General features: G+C 30.0%; 1 protein-coding gene across 4 annotated transcripts in view; it reads right to left on the bottom strand.

Annotated features, from left to right (window-relative positions):
* Positions 1–20,370, bottom strand: part of LOC106677243 (rho guanine nucleotide exchange factor 17) — a 70,184-nt gene that overhangs the window by 11,399 nt on the left and 38,415 nt on the right. For all 4 annotated transcript variants that reach the window (XM_024361593.2, XM_067048870.1, XM_067048871.1 and 1 more), the window contains exons 2-11: positions 9,126–9,203; positions 8,463–8,540; positions 6,564–6,668; positions 5,772–5,888; positions 5,607–5,699; positions 3,829–4,038; positions 3,051–3,163; positions 2,471–2,562; positions 978–1,194; positions 442–533 (exon numbers count right to left, since the gene is read on the bottom strand). In XM_024361593.2, the coding sequence (XP_024217361.1) occupies positions 442–533; positions 978–1,194; positions 2,471–2,562; positions 3,051–3,163; positions 3,829–4,038; positions 5,607–5,699; positions 5,772–5,888; positions 6,564–6,668; positions 8,463–8,540; positions 9,126–9,203 (1,195 nt within the window). The remainder of the gene's footprint in view (positions 1–441; positions 534–977; positions 1,195–2,470; positions 2,563–3,050; positions 3,164–3,828; positions 4,039–5,606; positions 5,700–5,771; positions 5,889–6,563; positions 6,669–8,462; positions 8,541–9,125; positions 9,204–20,370) is intronic.

Raw genomic sequence — 20,370 nt, 5'->3', positions numbered from 1 at the left:
ATATATAAATAAGGAACTGGAACATGCATTTCAGCCTGGAACCTCAGATTCTTGTTATATAGATGATATAAATCTTAGTACTGAACTTGGAATAAACAAGGAAATGTGGATAAATGATTGAAAGCTTAATAAGAGAAGTTAAGGGAAATTGACACAAAAGTAATGAAGATAAATTCCAAAACATAAAACAATAATACAAAATATACAATTGATTGATAAGGGAGATGAAGAAATTTCTATGTTTGGAAGAAATTTGACATATTAACATCTTTAACACAGCTTAATCCTTTTTATTAATTTTTATAACTTCTCAAATTCATTTACTATTAATCAACAAATTGCAGACATCTTTCAACTCTTAACATATTTTATTATACATCATGTTTGGTGCATTTATGAAAAATAAAATATAAATCTTATACATGTTATAATTTCCCTCACCTAAACGATTTTTAGCTTCTGTAAAAACTTCTTCCCAGTTCGTCCTCTTTTCGGGCTTAGAGAAGATCAGACCGATATTTTCAACACCATTCCTAAGCATTATTTTTCAATAAATTAGATTTATAGGAGAATTAATTAATGAGACTAAACTTAAGATAGCAAATAAACAAAAATTTTTATTCAACTACAAAATTTATATATACTCTTTTATTCAAATGAAACTCACCTCATTATTTTATGTAATATTACTATTTGTAAAATTTTAAAGAAATTAGTAAATAAAATTTTCTTAAGATTCTTTTGCATACACTTCATTAGTTTTCATTACAAAAAATGCTTTATGACTTTGTTTCAAATGATTGAACAAGTGGCAAATTGAGTGATGAAGCAGTGGAACTTGGTTTCAAAAACCAATTATAAGCTAATCGACATTCCAATTGTGAGGATTCATTTTTACAATAATTTTTTTTTCTAAATTTAATTAACAATTAATATTTTTTTTCAACTAAATTACTTTAATGATAAAAACAACTTACGGTGTGGTAATGTTGAGATCAAGATGACTAAGCTGAGAATCAGCTGAGTGACGCTCACAAAGCTGGCGGTTTAGTGCAGCCAACATGTCTCTGACTGATTCTTCGAGTTGGGAATGAGGGCAATGGAGGTTGGCACACAGCTCAGACATCTGAGACAACGTCCCAACATCCGCTGACAATTGCTCCATCTCCTTCAGTAACTTGCGAACATTTTCATCTAGAGAACATTATTTAGAAAATATTTTTTAAATAATAATTGTTTGACATTATTTGAATAAACCATAAACAGTTTAAATAATTAAATGCTACTAAAGCCTGTTTGTTTTGCATTTAACTAATTTACTTTAATAACAATTAATTGTTAGAAAAGTTCTTCAACATGGGAATTTTTTTTTTAAATATTAAATACTTGGATTTTACTGTACAAATAATATAACATAATATTTTCTACAATCTTTATTCATCTTCCTGGCAAAAGTAGTAGTAAAATATTACCTGAGCTTAACATAGAACAAATTAAGAAAGGTGGCTCTCACTTTTCAACACAAGATGAACTTACAGGAAGATCTAATCAGCCATTTATGTTTGAAAGAAGTAAAAAAGGCTTAATTTTTATGAATATGAAGAAGCCTAAGCCATTAACACATTGCAGCACTTAAATTAGGCAGAATAAAAACTAATCGAGAATCTCAGTGATCTAGTGATCTTTGTGAGAAGGCCTTAAATATCTATGAGAACTCGAGATGACAATAGTTGTACTAATAAAAGATTTATATATAATGCGTGGAGGTGTAGAAGAAAGGCTTTCCATTCCTTAATAAGGAGTATAATTAACAATAATAATAATGAGTATAATTAATAATAATAATAAGGAGGAGGATAATTAAATCATGTTGTATTAATTAAAAAATCTGCTCATTTAATTAGCAGGGAAAATTATCCATCACCCCACATATTATTCTAGGGGATTAGTACAGAGGTATTGGCAACAAGGAGGTTACTACCATTGTACTAACCAGAGGAGGGTCAATTTTTGTTTTGCTGGATAATCCCAAAATTAATATTAACTAACCCTAGAGTTAATCCAATCCAGAAAACTGAGACAAGTATTCAGGGAGCCATACCCCAGTGTGTGGCCATCACAACATCTTTAGGGAAACTGTCCCAGAACAAAAACATAATTCTATTAAAATTATTACAAAGGAGTAAGAGAAAGCGGTTTCAATATACAAAAGTTTTGTTATGGAGAATCCAGTGGGAATATTACTAAAAAATTAAAAGCCAATAAAAATTTCCTTCTGGTAACTTATTCATTTTATTTTATTAACTTAACCATTTTTTTTTTTTTACAGATGTTGATAATGCCCTGATAGTTTCATATAAACTGCAGCATAAAACTTTTGCCCAGCTGTTCAATCATAGATTCCTCACTGATTGGAAAACATTAATGAGGTTACAATTTAATTGATACCATTATAAGCTAATAAACTCACCTTTTACTATTTCCAATTCATCTAGTGGTATCTTCATGAGAAGTTTATATTTGTTACCCTCCAGGCTGCTTATGACACTGCTAGGGGCATTCCTACCAACAGAACAACATAACAATTAGATGGATAAATTATAATATTGTAAACATAGGAAATGATTAAAAAAAAAAAAAAAAAAGAAGGAAATAAAAAGACTGATCTATGTAGATAAATACATTCTAGTAAGAAAATGCTGAAAATAATTTATCAATTTAAATAGATAAACCTTCTACAGAAATCACAAAAAGAATTTTCAGAATCATTATACGAAGACCTAAAAACTTAATTAAAACTATTTGAATTTTTGTTTAATGATTTCCAAACACTTTATAATTTTTTAATAACAGCAGATGGTAATGCTGGATTCCAAGGATCATCCTGGGATGATTTTTTTTTCATGGTTTTTTATGATGATTAAGAAAAGTCAAAAATCTAACAGAACATAATAGGTTTTAAAGAATACTCAATAAATTGTATTAAACAATTTAATGTTATTAATATATAGATATATTTAAACTTCAGAATTGTAAAAATACAAACTTACTGGTTAGGCTTCTTTATTGTACCACTTCTCCTTTTAATGCTAGTTATAATAAGGAGGTCGGAGAACAAAAAGAGAGCTCGATCTTTGCGACCCTGGGAAGTAGTGATTGATACCTGAAATCACAAGATTATGAGCTTAAAATGATCAATAAAAACATATATTTTTTAAAACTTTTATGCTCTAAAGCAAATTAAATAAACATATATAAATATTCTATTTAATTAAAATTAATTTTTTAATACATATACATACAAAGAGTGAAACCTCTCCACAGATAATTTTTGAATACCCTTGTTTAGGAGTGTGAGAATTTATACTACTTTGCAACAGACACCTTCCAAAGGGATATCGACAGACATAAAGTGCTGAACATTAATTTAAGGAAACCATATTTAGTGGTTTTATTGTTTGATATAAATAATCATATTTAAATTTGTACATATCTAAAAGTTATTCTTTGTTAATTAATTAAACTTAGCATGACATGCAATAAACCTGTGGAAGGCGACAACTTTATTAATTAAAATGATTTTAAGTGTTAAGTTAAGTCTAAAGTTTTTAAGTTTAAGGGAAAAAGAATGAATAGAAACTGACATTATGTTGATTTTAAGATGCATATTGCTGTATTTACTTTTATCAATACATGAATTCCAAATATAAATTTTTTCATGAAAAAAATAATACATAAGAATTTGCCAAACCCTAACAATTTTTTGAATGATAGCAAAACATACCCTAGCTGCTTTATAATTACAAATCAATAAGTTTTTTTACTGACCTGATCATGAGAGAGAAACGTACGCTCAGGAGATGCTAAACCTGCTAATCCCTCTATCAATGACTCAAGTTGACAAAGTTCTTGACTCAGGCCACGGACAGCACCCCGCTGTCCAAGGTTGATTGTCACAGCCAGGTCATGGATAGCTTGCTGGGCTTCAAGTAGAGTTTGAGCATCACTGTGACATTCCTCAGTGTGCTTTAGCAATGTCTGGAATCAATCATGAATTGAAATTGTGAATGTGTTTTTAGAAACATACAATTGCCAATGAAATAAAATAAAACTAAAATTCAAAGCTTTAAAAATTATAAGTGAGTTTTATAATGAAATGAGAAAATGTATTTCATTAATTTATATTAACATGAAAGTGTTGCTAATTATGAAGTAAAACAATTCAGGAGGTTGAAATCGTACCAACAAAGTAAAAAGGTATCAGGAAGATATTTATGCATGAGAAATAAATAAAATTTTGGGAAGAGTTGAATGGTTCTTGAGACATAGATTTCTCAAAATAAATTCACTTACTACTGATCTTTCAGTACAATCTTTTGTGAAATGTTGCTTTTAAAAAAGCTATATCTCGGATACTATTGAACGTAAATAGCTCTATTAGGGCTCATATTTTAGAGAATTTATTTTACTTTAAGTGATGTTCTCTTAGTTTTTCTAGTGTTGTTGGTTTTAATGATATAGAGCTGTGAATGAAAAATTAATTTTTTTTAACGTTTTGAAACAGTTGTCATTTTTTATTCCCCCTCACTATACTTTGCAGACTCATCAATATCGATAGTTTTCATTAAAGTTATCAAATATTGGGGTGAAATAACAGCCTTTTGGGCTCTTGTACTATCAGACCTTCACCAGCAATCACCTCAATAGATAGTATTTGACGTACATTGCTTGAAAAGCTTTGAAAAATATGTTTTGGCACTAAATATTTTTATTGATATAAGTTTAGATAATCTCAGCCACAAAAAAAATAAAATTTATTGAAAAACAGAAGCAAAAGTTGATTCTGATTTCTAAGAGCAACAAACAACTAGAAACGTTGTCATCTTAATGGCTTATTTGTACCTTGAAATTAAGGCTAAAACAAATTTTAATTAAAAAATTTTTAAAAGGTTTTTATAAAGTGGAGAGGATTTAGTGGCATATCTGCAAATTTTGCTATCTTAGGTTTGATTGCATTTTAACATGGTTTTTGTATTCTGTATGAAATACCAAAAACATTAAACTGAATATGTGATCTAACTAACACAATTCTCTCAGGAATTTTCAGATACACCACATTGTCATTGCTCTGACAATGTATTGGAATAATATGTTATGGTAAATTCTACTAATATTTTGAGTTCACAAAGTGATTGCAGACAAATGAAAGAGGGTAGAAGCCAACAATTACAATGAAAAATACGTTCATTTAAACAAGCTGTTATCATCTTTATGAAACACTGATATAACATTCCTGAAACATAAATCTATGGTACTGATAGACATTACAATGTCACTAAAACCATATAAGTTTAATATCTAAAAGGAACTAAAATATCTAATAAAACAAGAACCAAAATCATTTTTTGAGTAGTACAATATTCAATTTTTTTTCCATCAATACAATCATATTTAATTTTTAGGTAAAAAAAGGAAAACATTTGTTTAAATAAATAATTAGTAAAAAATAAAAACATTATAAGTTAGAATCTAATTTAAACTGATATTAGAAATTTTATAACTGAATAATATAATACGATATATAATGTTTATCAAGAGGTACTCACCTGTATCAACAGCTCATACCTAGGAATTCGCTGGACTGGCATTATGAGGAGTGAGTCGAGGGCCAGCTTCCCTTTATGTTCTCTTGCCATGTTCTATAAAATATATGTTTTCAGAGAGAATATACTAACTAATTAGAGGCATATCTGTGAAAATAATATAAAAACCTCAAGGAACCTAGCGAATGCTGGCTTTGACTGGGTGGAGGCCTTGATGGCATCTTTTGCGTTCTTCCAATTGTTAATAAATGCAGTGTAAGTATCTATCACAGATTGCTTTGTAAACTGAAATAAATCAAGATAAATCAATAAATTAATAAAGTAATTCTCCAACCATTATTTTACAATCAGTTTAAGTTAAAAAGGATCAAATTCAAATTATATTTAGGATTTGGAGGTTTATTCAGTATGAGTACATCTAAAAATAAAGACTCATTAAATAAAATGTCATTAATACAATGTAGATTTTGAATTATTGACACAGTTAAAGCTATTGCATAAATCTTTAAACAATCGACCAAAAAAATCTACAATTCAATATCTTCAACAAATGGTAGGTACAAAAAATATATTTAAAATTAATTTTAAACAAAAATAAAAATTTATGAATAGGAATCATTGCTCTGCTACTGCTTAAGTTGACCCTTGTGTACTTCTAAGTGAATTATGGAATAATCAATCATTTAAAAATTTACTTTATATTATTACATATTAATAACATTATATTATAGGTCTGGTGAGAATGGGTAAAATATATCTTGAAACTCAAAGCACAAGTATGGACAATCTTGGTATTATTGGTCGACTCCATGAATAGAATCGGTTTGAATATATGTCATTTGGGTGTTATCTGAGGATTAGTTACTAGATTCATACAAACCAGCAGTAAACCTACAGAATTCCAATTTAAAATAATACATAAACACTTTCTAAAAACATCAAAAAATTATGGATACCTACAGTTTCTAAAAAAAGATCTCCGACTTTCTGGTTGATGTCCCAGGCTTCTAATCTCCTCCGCAGTTCTTCAAGGAAAATCTCGTGATGCATTAGAATTTCTGGAATCTATGAACAATGAATATATTAAATCATTACGTACACGTTTACTAATAAAAAAAAAGCTCTTATCAATTCCTTATTAATATTTTTTTCTATTATAAATAAGTATTAATAGAAAAACCTCAATTATTTCATAATAATAATAATGTTCATCTACTAAATTAGTTCTTAATTCTATCATAAGTTTCAATATTCCTTGTTTTGTATATCCCTGTTTTGAAGCCATGATGCCAATTATTGCTCAGTGTAATATTCCTTTTCGAAAGACTTGAAATCAAGCATTTACTTCAATTACTTCATTATTTTTTCATCCTTCTTTAGAGAATAGTCTATTTAAAAAAAATAAATAAATAAAAAAACACTATTTGTAGTTAGGATTTCCTTATGTGAAAATAAATCAATACCAAATTAAATTCTGATGTCCTGTTTTGGTTATTTTTACATCATAATCCCAATTCATTAGAAAGGCAATCAAAGCGAATGTGTTAATTATAATTATATCCAATATTCCTATCCTCAGTAGTGTACAAAATATACAATAGGATATTAGATCAGCAATGGCGGGGTATTGTGGAAAAAGACATTGAATAAAAGAAAGTGGCTTTCAGACATGGAAGACAGACCCAGGACCACATTTTTTCCTTGAGAATGATAGTCGAGAAATTGTGGGACCGGGGAAAGGCAATCTATTTAGCATTCCTTTTGACTCAATCCAGAGGCAGGAAATATGGGATACACTAATTACAAGAAGAATGCCAGGAAATTCGGTAAGTGCATTCAAATCAGTTTACCAAGACCCAAAGGGCATTGCAAGTTATGATATAAGCAGATGATATTGTACTGATAGCTAACTCTGAAGAGGCTCTTCAGATATCCTTGGATGAATGGAATGAGGAACTGAAGATAAGAGGTTTGCAAATAAACCTCATAAATAAGAAGAGAAAATGCAGAACCTAGGGTTTTGTGTAATGGTGAACTCCTAGAACTTACGAATACTTATACTTATCTGGGGACCATAATAAGTAAAGTTGGTAAAATAGACCAGGAAGTCTAAATCGAGTGAAAAAGGCCAATGGAGTGTATCATCAGATTTCTAAAACTCTTATAGGAAAGCAAGAAGTAAGCAGAGATGCCAAAATACGTATATTTAAATCCGTGTTCCTCCCAGTCCTCCTGTATGGATTAGAAAGCTACCTCGACAACCACGTAGGAAGGATAACGTCAGCAGAAATGAGATTTATTCGAAGAATAGTAGGTAAGACCAAGAGAGACTGCGTCAGAAATGAAAGGATTCAGGAGGATCTCGATGTGAAATCAGTGCGAGACACAATGCTAGAGCAGTAACTGAAGTGGTATTTGGAAGCAAGGACGGAAGGAAGACGGCCTCGTGGCAGACCCAGGTGCATGTACTCTCAGTACATTGGAAAACTAGGGGCAGCAAGAGGACGCACCATCCCCGAGATGAGAATACTAGCCAGATGGACAGAGACTACGACTCCACGCTTGACGACACAAAGGAGTTAGAGGAAGAAGAAGAAAAAGAGTTCAGTATGGTGGGCAAGAAAACACTATTCCCGAGTTTTTTAATATGTGTATATTATTGGCTTTTGAGTAACGGCAGAGGGAACACACTAAGAATGTTTACATGGCAAGGTCCTGCTAAAATTTTGCCACTTTTCAAACGACTTCTGCATTTACTCCGCTTTGTACAGAAAATAGCTTACACAAATTAATATAAAAAAATTATTTTCTATTTGATATTATATTTAATATAAAATAATATAGAATGGATATACATACTTGATAAAAAATTTCATCGACTATTCCTGCGTCAATTAAGTAATTATTCTCAGACTTCTTCAAAGGCTGCAGATATTTCTATTTTAAAAAATAAATAAAAAATGAATTACATGATAATATATCATTAGAAAAAAAATTGCTTATCATCACCATTGTGGTAGAAAAGGTTTTCCTTACAGTTTAATTGTATAATATATGTATTTTAATATAAGTTTTTATAAAGATGAAGGGCAAAATTAATTCCAATGGATACAAAAAAAAAAAAAATCCAAAACAAGGTAAGGAGAGTAGTATTTTAACAATATTATGGACAGTACTGGGACGCGTATGAAGGTATAATACATACCTCATAGATTGAATACATATCTCATAGATTGATAGATATTTGAAAACAGGGTAATGACCTCGAAACATTATTACTAACTTGAAAGTATCTTTCATAGACAATAATTAATTAAGGAATGGTAATTTCATTATAATATTTCTTCTAGTCACTAAATACTTATTTAAAAAATTTATGATATATTAATTTTAAGTGTTATTCATTAAATAAAAACAAAAAGTAGCTCCTTCCAATCTCTGATTATTAGAATTTTAGAAGATGTATACATATATGTAACATATTGACACTATATACACTATAGTGAGATTACGGAAACTTACCATGACTAGAGTCTGCAGAGATTCAACATAGGACCGCTCCGTTTCATATAGCTCAACGACCACATGCGTCCGGGTGTCCTGCAACCAAAACCTAATGTAAAATTAATTCATCCTTTTTTAAAACATTAAACATTAAACGTCATTATAATTATAATATTCATATATTCAAAATATGAATAAATACATATATAATATTTTTAGTTCTAAATAATGCTCGCAATATATTTAATATCTATATTAGTAATATAGTTTACATGTACTGAGGTCTCCTTGGAAGTTATTTAAACCAGAAAAATTATTATATTCATTGTTTTCAATAGAAAAAGTCCATATGGTAAAATAAATATAAGTAGAAGCAATTGACCTAAGAGCTAATGATATTTTTCGAGTTAGTAATTCGATTTATTACAGACTTGTCCTCGAAACACATGAGTTATATTAAATGATATTTATCGGAGCGAAATTAACCAGAAAAAAAAAAAATTAAAAATATTATCTCATAAAAGTGAAAAATTTCATCTTTTTTTTTTTTAAATATCTTTATTGAAATTTACAACTGTATATTATATAATACATTCAGTAAATTTGATTTTAGTTAAAATGGAGAGTTACAGGCGTGTAGAGCAAATAACCATTGGCAGCACTCTAATGACATTTTACATTAGCTGGTCTCGTGGCCATCCTCTTTTCAGGCGCCTCGGAGGATTGTCAGGAATGGAAGAGGATGCAAGATTAGAAACCCCCTAGTTTGAGTGGTTAGGGAGTTTGTAATGGAAGGAGTGATATCTGGTTCGGCTAGATCGGTTACATAGGGAACATTAAGGTCTTTATGTATGATTTTATTTGTAAAGTAAGGAGCGTTGAGGATTTTGGATTTTAAGGATTGGATACGAGAGGAAGTCGAAGGGTTAGTGGAGCCCCAAAGCTCAACTCCATATGTCCAGATTGGCCTTATTACAGTCATGTAGATCAGTCTTTCGTAATGTGTTGGAAGTTTTGACCGTTTGTCTAGTAAGTGCTGTAATAGTCGAAATCGACGTGCAGTATCCTCTCTTTTCAGTCTTGTGTGAGGATTCCAGGTTAATCGTTTGTTCAAATGTTGTCAAAGGTAGCGGATCTGTTCGACAGGGGTAAGAGTAACATTATTAAATGAAACTGTAGGGCAGTTGGTAGGTTTAAGACGAAGGGTAAAGGTTATTTGATGGGATTTTTTGGAATTTATCTTAATCCTCCAATTACACCATTCTTCGAGGGCTGTGATATGGGATTGGAGAGTTTGGGATACAATTAATGGGTTATTAACTGCGAGCACACATGTGTCATCTACGTGCTGAGAATAGTGTTAGGATTGGTTGGAATGTCAGCTGTATAGACGGTGTAGAGGATGGGACCGAGGATACTACCTTGAGGAACACCAGCGGACTGAGAAGATGAATAGGAACCATTGTAGTTTACTTGGAATAATCTATCAATGAGAAAGGAACGAATGATAAGAAAGTATGTAGGAGGTAGGAATTTACGGAGTTTGTAAAGCAGTCCCGGGTGCCAGACTCGATCAAAAGCCTGTTGTACATCGAAAAAGACGCCCGCACAGTACATTCCGCGGTCCAAAGAAGACGAGAATACGTCCACCACACGATGACATCGCTGGATAGTAAAGTGGGATGTTAAAATTTCATCTTAAAAATAGAAAACGTCTTCAATTTATATTCAAAAAGATGTGTTAACATTATTCATTTTTATTCGTCGCTGATTAGCTTAGACTAAACTTTTCTCACGTGTGTAGAGGTTCATTGTACAAACACGAAAATAAATCACGGTCAATTAAAAAAAATAATAAAGACCTCATACATAGTTTTTATGAATTTTAAAACCCTTAATCTGAATTTGATTGATTTAAATACTGAATCACTAGTATTCAGAATTATAATTTGAAGAAAAAAATTTAAATGCAGTAATGATGATCCAGGAAATTAAATTTTAATCAACAGATTCTTTCATTCAAAAACTATCAAAAGATTAAAAATTAAATTTGTAATATTTTAACTATAATCGTTAAATTATTGACTACAACAAGATGAGAAATAAATAATTATTCATAGATAGGAATGAGTAATGAAGTGAGGTATCAGTGACAGTACATCATCTACTGTCGTCACAGTTGACGCGAAACTCATCTTATCGTTCTGAGAGCCTCCGAGAGTCAGTGTACGGTAATAGAAGTTCTGAGCAATTTTAATCTTAATAAAGGCTACTTTTTACTTATTTTGTATTATACTTGCCATATTATCTTTTATTTAACTAACAAAAGTTGCTGGAATCTATTATATAACGATAATTGAATTTATGGAAATAACTAACAATTTATTATAATAACTAACAAAAGTTGCTGGGATTTCCCGGTCTTTACTCCTTTAGTAAAAGAAAAACATGAGTTTCATTTAGGGGTAGACAATACAGTGGATTTTTTAAAAATATATCGAAGTTATTGGCGTAAATTTTTTTCCAGTTCGTAGGTTATATGTGTATTATATAGCCTTGCTATTCAATGACATATTTTATTTACATTGTAATAACAAATTATACATTAGCCTATATAACCTACATCTCTTAATAAATATATCATATATATGTTATATATAATCTATTTATAAATAAGTAAGTCGAATGAAACCATTAGAATAGAAGGAGATCATCACTGACTAAATCGATATACTTTAAACATGTAAAGAGCATATTTAGTTGAAGAAGGAGAAGATATTGATCATTCAGAATCAAAAATTAAGTACGGTTAGAGAAGAAGAAGAGTCTTTATGCCGTCAAAGATAGATAGAAGAATTCCCGCTATGCTAGAGTCATCAAACAAGAAGTGTTACAGATAAATACCGGATTACTGTGGAGCCATATCATCTACAAGCAAAGTCGGATGTATATGCATATATAAATATATATACAAATCGCCGAGTGATCTGATTTCATTTCATGTCAGAAATGGGGCCGATTCGAATCCGTACTCGGCGGGTCGACTTTTACTTAGTCCTGAAACCTTGGAACAAATCTTGATTTTCCTGCCCTGGCTGGAATAGGTTGGCAACCTGTTGGGTCAATCCGTCTTTCATTCTCTAAGGTGGAGAAAATAAGGAGGTAAACACCAAAAAAAAAAAAATTGAAACGGAAAATGTTATTCACTTAATAATATATCAACAGATATGAAATGATGTTAAGTTTATTATTATAATACCATATATCAATATTTATTGATATAGAATTTAAGAAATAAATTAAATATTAATGATACAGACATTATTACTATTATTTGTATATGTTATTTAAATTTAGTTCTTAAGCATAAAAACTAAAATAAAGTAAAAAAATACACCTAGAACATGTATAAAGTTGAAGACTAATAAAGAAAGCTACTTTTTTATTATCATTATGGACTTACACAAACAGAAAAATATAATCTAGTAATTTTATTCAGCTACCGTAAAATCCTCATTTCATGTATTTTCTCGATTAGCTCATCAACTTTTCTGAAATGAGTCCACTTATGATACAAATGAAACTTGTATATCTTACAGAAACTGATACGATATGAATGCTCTATACAGCTTGCTCTAGATGTGAGAAGTTAGCAGCCAGGGGACTAAAGCAGTATCGGATTGGAAGGATGCTGTCCGCTTTAGGGAAGTGACAGTGAGAGAGATAGCAGAGGCAGTCGTTCCTTTGTCAAGTATTGATGATTCAGTTCTGTAAAGGTCTTCGATAGGCTATAGCAAAGCATTCTATGGTTACATTTGCATTGTACGGCTTTACAACTTGTCAACAACTAGATCAGATATCCCATTCAGCGTAGAACTGTCCAACAATAAAACTAAAACAATGAAAACTAAATCGTACTACGGTCTGTTATTGAATGGATGAACAAGCAGCAAGCAACTCCGATTGGTGTTAAAATTAATATATTTTTAATTTGGACTAAGAACATTTTTTTATTTACCTTGTGGCATATATATATAAGCTGATCCTATAATGAATAAATTACTAAAATCACATATTAGTATATAAATAATAACCAACTTCACATTGACACAGCGAAGTTAGGCGCGTTTATTGATCAAAACGGTTTTCGTTGCTCTAAATCATGCAAACAAATTTTTATACACATCTACTTATAAAGACATTTTTTTCATTCATTATCACATTCAGTAAATGTTTGTTTTGTTAATTTAAAAGGGCAAAAGCTCCGCAAGCAGTATAAGTTAATTATTAGGATACAATTTTAAGATTCCAACCATAAAACATTGAGCCTCTAAAAATCGACAAATGACCATAAATTCAAAGTTTCCCGAATTCAAGCATCAGCAAAATACAGAATGCCATCTAACAATACATATCAACTAGGGGCAGAATGTCATTCTGAGACACACAAACGCTAATTATTTTTTACTTTGTGAATGAAATAGCACTAAACATTCTAAATAAAATTACGTATGACTTTTGAATAGGTTTTATAAATGGTTCCCTAAACGAAAAATCCCTAAGAATAATCGAGGGGATGGCTGCTATGCCGATGGTACCATAGACCATAGATTCTTTTTCCGGAAAACTTTTTAATTATTTTTTTATATAAGCTATGAAAGGATTTTAAAATCAACTTAAGAGATAAGAGGAAAACATTTTTTTTTTCATATTTTTTACAGGTGGAAAACAGATTTCCGGAAATGAGAGTAGTAATGTGGACGTATTATATATCATTGAAAAGACAAGGGTTTACGAAAAATAATATTTAACATAGAAAATCGAAGAAGGTAGTGGGGAATGAAGAAAACCGCGTAAATAAAATATTTGTTCTAACAAGAGTTTGACTGGTGGCCGTATGGGTAGTTTTTCCGTTTAGCCAGCCTAATACTGTTGTCATGTTAACATGTTGAAATAATTAGTTTTTTAATTCTACTTAACCTACATTTAAGCCTTTTAGTTGATAGGATGATCATCTAGATTAAATCATTCTTAGTATTTTCAATATTGATTCAGAATATAACAAATTTATTTCAGTTAATTGCTATATATTTATATTTCTTTCATACTTTTGCAAAAGAAAAATATTAAAATTTTGAAATGAGAAACATTATTATTTCTCGTCAGAAGAAATGTTTTTAAATGCTAAAAACGAGAATTATTTCGAAAGGATAATCACGTGTGATGAAAAGTGGATTGTATATGACAACAGGCTTGGGTGAGGTCTGTGGTTAAATGTCGACAAAAGATCGAGACAAATATCAAAACCAAATTTGAGTCCAAAAAAAATTAATGGTTTCTGTGTAGCGATCAATGGGAGGAATAATTCATTTCTCCTATCTATCTATCCAACATCACATCCACATAGTACTGCAATTATATTTTGATATAATGCATCCAAAACTTGTCAAAATTCAACTTCAATTGGTTAATCGGAAGAGATCTCTTTCACAGAAATTTAAAAATGTTAACGAGCTGTGTTGCGAAGTCCTTCGACGCCCCACCTTATTGGCAAGATCTATCACACTAAATTAGGACAATTTCCTTAAAAGTAAAATTATTGAAAATGACCCCCAGGTCAAATACGCATTTCCTGCTTTCATTTCCTCACAAGATCCTGAATTTTTAGTTCTGGAATTGAAAAGCTATTAACACATTGGAGGAAATGTATAGAAAATTAGGGTGAATATTTTAAATAATTTTTTTTTTTATTTCATAAATTTGTTTAATTAATAATCTTTCCTGTGAAACTGACATTTCCCGTAATACGACCCAACACCGTTCCAGGCTTCGCGATGTACAATGGGCAAATTAATATTACTGTAAAAAAGTTATAATCTGAAAAAGAAAGAGACCATGTTTACACGCAGTTCTGTCACAGTTATGTAATAATAGTCACCTGAAGTCGGTATAAGTTTCAACCATCTGCCAGAAAGACTATCGTCAAAACAATATATATTTTATTTTGTCTCAATATGGCAATACGGCACGTTAACTTGGCCTCATAAAATCGATTTGAACCGCCGTCATTATATAATCCTCTCCTACATCGGTATTTATGGGGGGATCTGGATATTATACAACTATTATACAATCTCAATTTCTCCTTGGCCTTTGCAAGTATCTAAAAACACCAATATAAGAACAGTTTCTATGATACAGCTATATTTAGAATCATTAAATCGATTGTAAACAATAAATGTTTATCATAATGGATTTTCAGAAAGAATACGGCAGATAAGTTGATAGACAAAATCGGAAACCAGAACTTTATTCCGGACAAGAATTAGTTTCCTAAACCTCACACACAAACTGTAGTAGCTAATAAATTATTACATGTATTTCATAAATAATTATTAAATTCTTATGGAACTATGGTAGTACATAAGCATATCAATTTAACTTTCTTACAAATTAAAAAAAAAATAAACTTAAAAATAACCATAAAAGTGAAATATAGAGAGAACCTATCTATGGATAAAACAAATAATACATTTTTAGAAGATTAGCTAGAAAATATATGCTCATATCAGTTTTCATAAACTTTTTTGTTTTTTCGATCGATTTGTCTCAGTCATTACTACTTTTCGTTTTTACAACATTACCGTTCCGGTCCTGTTGGTTAATATTATGAAGGCACTTTTAAAGATTTTAACTTTGTATAAAGACGTCTTACAGATTATTATGCCTCAGTTATTTAACTATTAGCAAATTTTATTTATATCAATACCCACTAACATTCAAGTCTTATTATGCTATATATATATCAACATCTGCTTTCTATATTATATTACGTTGTTATACTATTCAACTGTTATATACTAATATACAAATACTAATGCCGTCTACGGCTAAATAAAAAAAAAAACAGACAAAAAATCGACTGTCAGACAAAATAATAATAGTTACATGTGTTATTTTATTTAAAACTTTAAAATAATCCTTTGTCTGTTGCGGAATTGGACAATATTTCTGATATTATCAAGTAACCTTTTTATTTTCACGTTTTAATTGAATACTCTTGAACAATAAAACTTAAATGACTAAACAAAATAATTTTATCATTTAAGTTCCATATTTTCTATTTATACAATAAAGTAATTGTCACTTTATCGTATATGTAAAAAATATGTTCATGCTCATGATTGCTTATATTATCTCGATGTGCATTACTCTGGATTTTAGACAGAAACTAAAAACAATTTTCTTTTTGTTTTCTGTTCCTAGACAATAATAATAATAGTAAAAAAAAATCAATGATACTTTTAACATTAAAAATTAAAACTCAGATCAGAAGAGCACCTCAAATAGATTTAACGTTAAACCCGCAGAACCTAACTGTAAAGACGGTTAGCATAGTGTCCTACGCCGTGGCCCTCCCAAGCATATTGTAATTTAACTTATATATTATAGCAAGGTTACGAATTGCTGCTTCTTCTAGCACTATTGAGATTGCATTAAATCTATGCTAATTGTTGTATAATTTAGGAATATTATGGAATGAAAAACATAATAAACATTAAGACTGCAGAGTAGTAGAATATATGAAAGTTTTTTCGTGTGCTGAATCAAGCATTGTAATATACTTTCACAAAATTTCCTTTGATTAAAAAAAAAAATTACTTTAGAATATCAAAATAATCGATTTTATTTAGACAGAGAGGGTCATAAAGATATCTTGAGGAAATTAATGCTATCCATTTCCTCAAATTTAATAGAGTAATAGAATTTGGATAATTGTTTTTTTATTGCATTGTATAGTTTTAATAGAACACTTATATGGTAATGACCCAATTTCAGTGAAAAAAAACAAACAATTGTCTACGTTAAGTTATCCTTATTAACCTGAACATTTTTTTTTTTTACTTTTCTTTAATAAAATTTATGTTTTTTTTTCTTTCAACTCTTCAGGTTTATTAAAGAAGATATTTTAGTTCATTAAATTATCTGTTTCTAAATTAATAATGTTTTAATGGTAAGAATGGCGTAAAAATTAAAATCGTTACTTACAATAAATAAGTTAGACACTAGTAATAGAAAAACTGATTATGGCATCAAATAGATGTTCGAATATAATAAATGGCATAAATCGGATTTTACTAGGTCAATTTGAATTTAAGATATAACACATTGAATTTAAGATTTTAATATGATTGAGTACCTTTTTATTACCGTCAAATTTAGCAAATGTTTAATTTATTTTATTGATCAGAAAAAGAGAGGATTCGTCTATCCAAAACAATCAATACGTTTGAATTCAGTCAGAGTTTGCATGACTAACAAAAGTTTCAAGTTGATGAAAGAAAATGTGTTAAAAATCTACTCTCTCCGGCAAGTGCAAAAAATTTATTTTATTTTTTCGTTGGAGGTTTTTACATAAGACTTCCATTTCCTTAAGATGCCTAGAAAATAAACTTCAAGATAGAAAAAAAAATAATAGTATATAATCATGTAGAAACATACTTGCTCTATTGGCTGCAGTTTTATTTCAAATCAGTAACCGTTTCTTTTGAAATTATTCCATCATTTGAAATTATTAAATGAGTAGATAAGAAATTTTAATAAATTAATAAAAATATATGCAGAAGATAAAATCAACAAAAAAATTCAACTTGAATCTTTATTATCTTTCAAAATTTATTCCAAACTCAAACACACGCAACAAATGTATACATAATGGAAGAAATTGAATTCGTTAAGCAAAAAACAAAATTATCATATCAAATTTTCAAAAGTTTCTTTTTGTAGACCTGTGTTATTTTACTAAATGAAGCTATTTAATGATTAAAAAAATAAATCTGAACCGCTACTAACCATGCAGGGTCAGGGTTAAGGAGTGTAAGGAAGTACTATTCCTTGACCAAGGATTGTGCAAGGAGGTGATTTTGACAGAATTACACTCGACCACCAGATTTTTACCCAATTAAGAGCACAGTGAATCAGAAAATAATTATCTGCCACAGCTGGATTTCAAATCTGAGTCTTTGGAGTTAGTAGCACACTGAGCTACCCACTCTCACTGTTTAATGATTATTCAACATATTAAATATTATATATTAAATGATTTTATCTAAATTTATAATTTTGAGAACAAGTGGTTAATTTGAGTTTATTTTAGACCGGAGTAAATATCAGGTCAGCTACGGTCAACTGATTTACACCATAGCAATAAAATGTCACTGTGCATACGGACAGTAGCTTTACTACAGCTGCCTGTACTGTCAACTATCACATCGAGCCTATTTTGACAATACTGTCATGAACGTAACTGTCAGTTTACGCCATTGTAATGGTGTTGATAGTGGCTTCAATATTTGAAAACTATTTCTATAATGCGGTGCACATCCAGTATTCATGGATACGTGTTATTTCGTGAATAGCTATATTTGCGTTTTTGTGAAATAATGTATTTCAAAAATGGGAAAATAGTGAAATTGCAATTATTAGACTCTTTCAGGAGCATATTGCTATATTTCAATGAATGTTCAAAATATTCAATGATTATTTCAAAAAATAAATACAGGCAGGTAATTACTTGGTTGAGAATTATTTAAAGAACCATCATTGATTCAGAAATTATGATTTTGTGAAATAATCTCCTAATTTATTTAATGAATATATTACTTAAATAGTGATGAGGCCAAGTATGTAGATACAGAAGAATCGTCCTGTTACATGTGACATCTTATCGGCCAGTTGTCAAATTCAGCATTCTTATCAGTTAGTTAGCCTGATATAGCCAATTAGAAAATTAATATCTTTTGAACTAAGGATCGTAGAGAACTCTGGTTTTTCTATATTAATTTTCTATCTTTCATAATAATAATGAAAAAATTAAAACATGTACATAATCCATTGTCACGCATTGTTTCATCTATCGACAAAAATTCCTAGGTATCTATATGAATGAATGTAGACAGAAAAAGGTTGCTGACAAATGAAAAATCTTAGATAATATCGAAATGAAAGTTTTATTATTTAAATTGCTGACAGAAAGAAAATTCTCTACAATATAAAACTTTTTTAATTAAAAATATTTAATAATTTTCTCCTTTATTCCACAATTGATAACTTTCGGCTTCTGATACTGTCCATTGTCTGTTTTCTTTTGAAAAAAAAAATCTTCTGTGCGTCTCAATATGCATAAAGTTATTAAATGTTACAAAGTTGATAATGATACTTTATACATTTTATAGCAAACAATATTTGAATTGTTGGAGTATGAATTGTGTAATGTGCATTATTATGGCCCAGTTCACGAGGAAGGAATGATCTGAGTAACTTGTGCAAATTACAAGACTTCTGCTTCGAATTTAAAACTTGTTGTTGTTAACAAATTATAAGATAAACAAAAATACAACTCACTAGATTAAAATGAAATCAATATATTACTTTTAGTTACACAAGTTATAGTTTGGGATTGTAAATAAGGCTGTTTGTAACAAAGGGGTTTATAGAATTTGCGTTATGCGTTTCATACTCAGTCTGCTTTGAGGCCACTTAGCAACCGCCAGGTCTCCTCATAATATATACATCGCACACTGCCTGCGATTGCCTATTCAGGTCTACTCTTGGAGGGACTAGGAATATACTAGAACATATTTTGCCGTCATTTACCTACGCCATCTTCTCTATCAGGTCAACACGACTATTAATCCTTAAACCCCAGGTCAGATAGACAATATTTTTTTACTCATCTAGCAGAAACATTATTAATTTTGTTCTCAATCATGATACTATTTTTTATTTGTTAAAGGATTGCTACTCATTTGCTGTTTTTAATTTAAAATAAGTAATTAAATAAATTGATTCTTTATATTTTCTTAGTGATATTGTTTCTTTTCATGTAAAAATTTATTTATTTAATTTTAATTATAATAACCCTACTAACCTTAGATATATAGACAATTAATGCTATTGACAATTATATATTGAAAACACAATAAAGATGCACCTCTACAATTCATGAAGTGCCAGAGGTACAGTACTTTGTAAGGAAGAAGGTGTTTTGGACAGAATCACGTTGATCGTCATATTTTAACCGAATTAAGAGTACCCACTTAATGAGCCTGAGTGGACCCCGGAGAGCTCCTAAGCCCACAGGGTTGATTCACGGCTACAGTAAAACCGAAGATTATCTATCTTATATTATATATCGGATTCAAACCCGGGAGTTAGTGGTTTAGTGCCTTACCACTGAGCTGCCCACTCCCACTCCCACTAT

Source organism: Halyomorpha halys, unplaced genomic scaffold (genome assembly GCF_000696795.3).
Source record: "Halyomorpha halys isolate HHAL.00 unplaced genomic scaffold, Hhal_1.1 Scaffold91.1, whole genome shotgun sequence".
NCBI lineage: Eukaryota > Metazoa > Arthropoda > Insecta > Hemiptera > Pentatomidae > Halyomorpha > Halyomorpha halys.
This window is presented reverse-complemented; position numbering and strand designations above follow the sequence as displayed.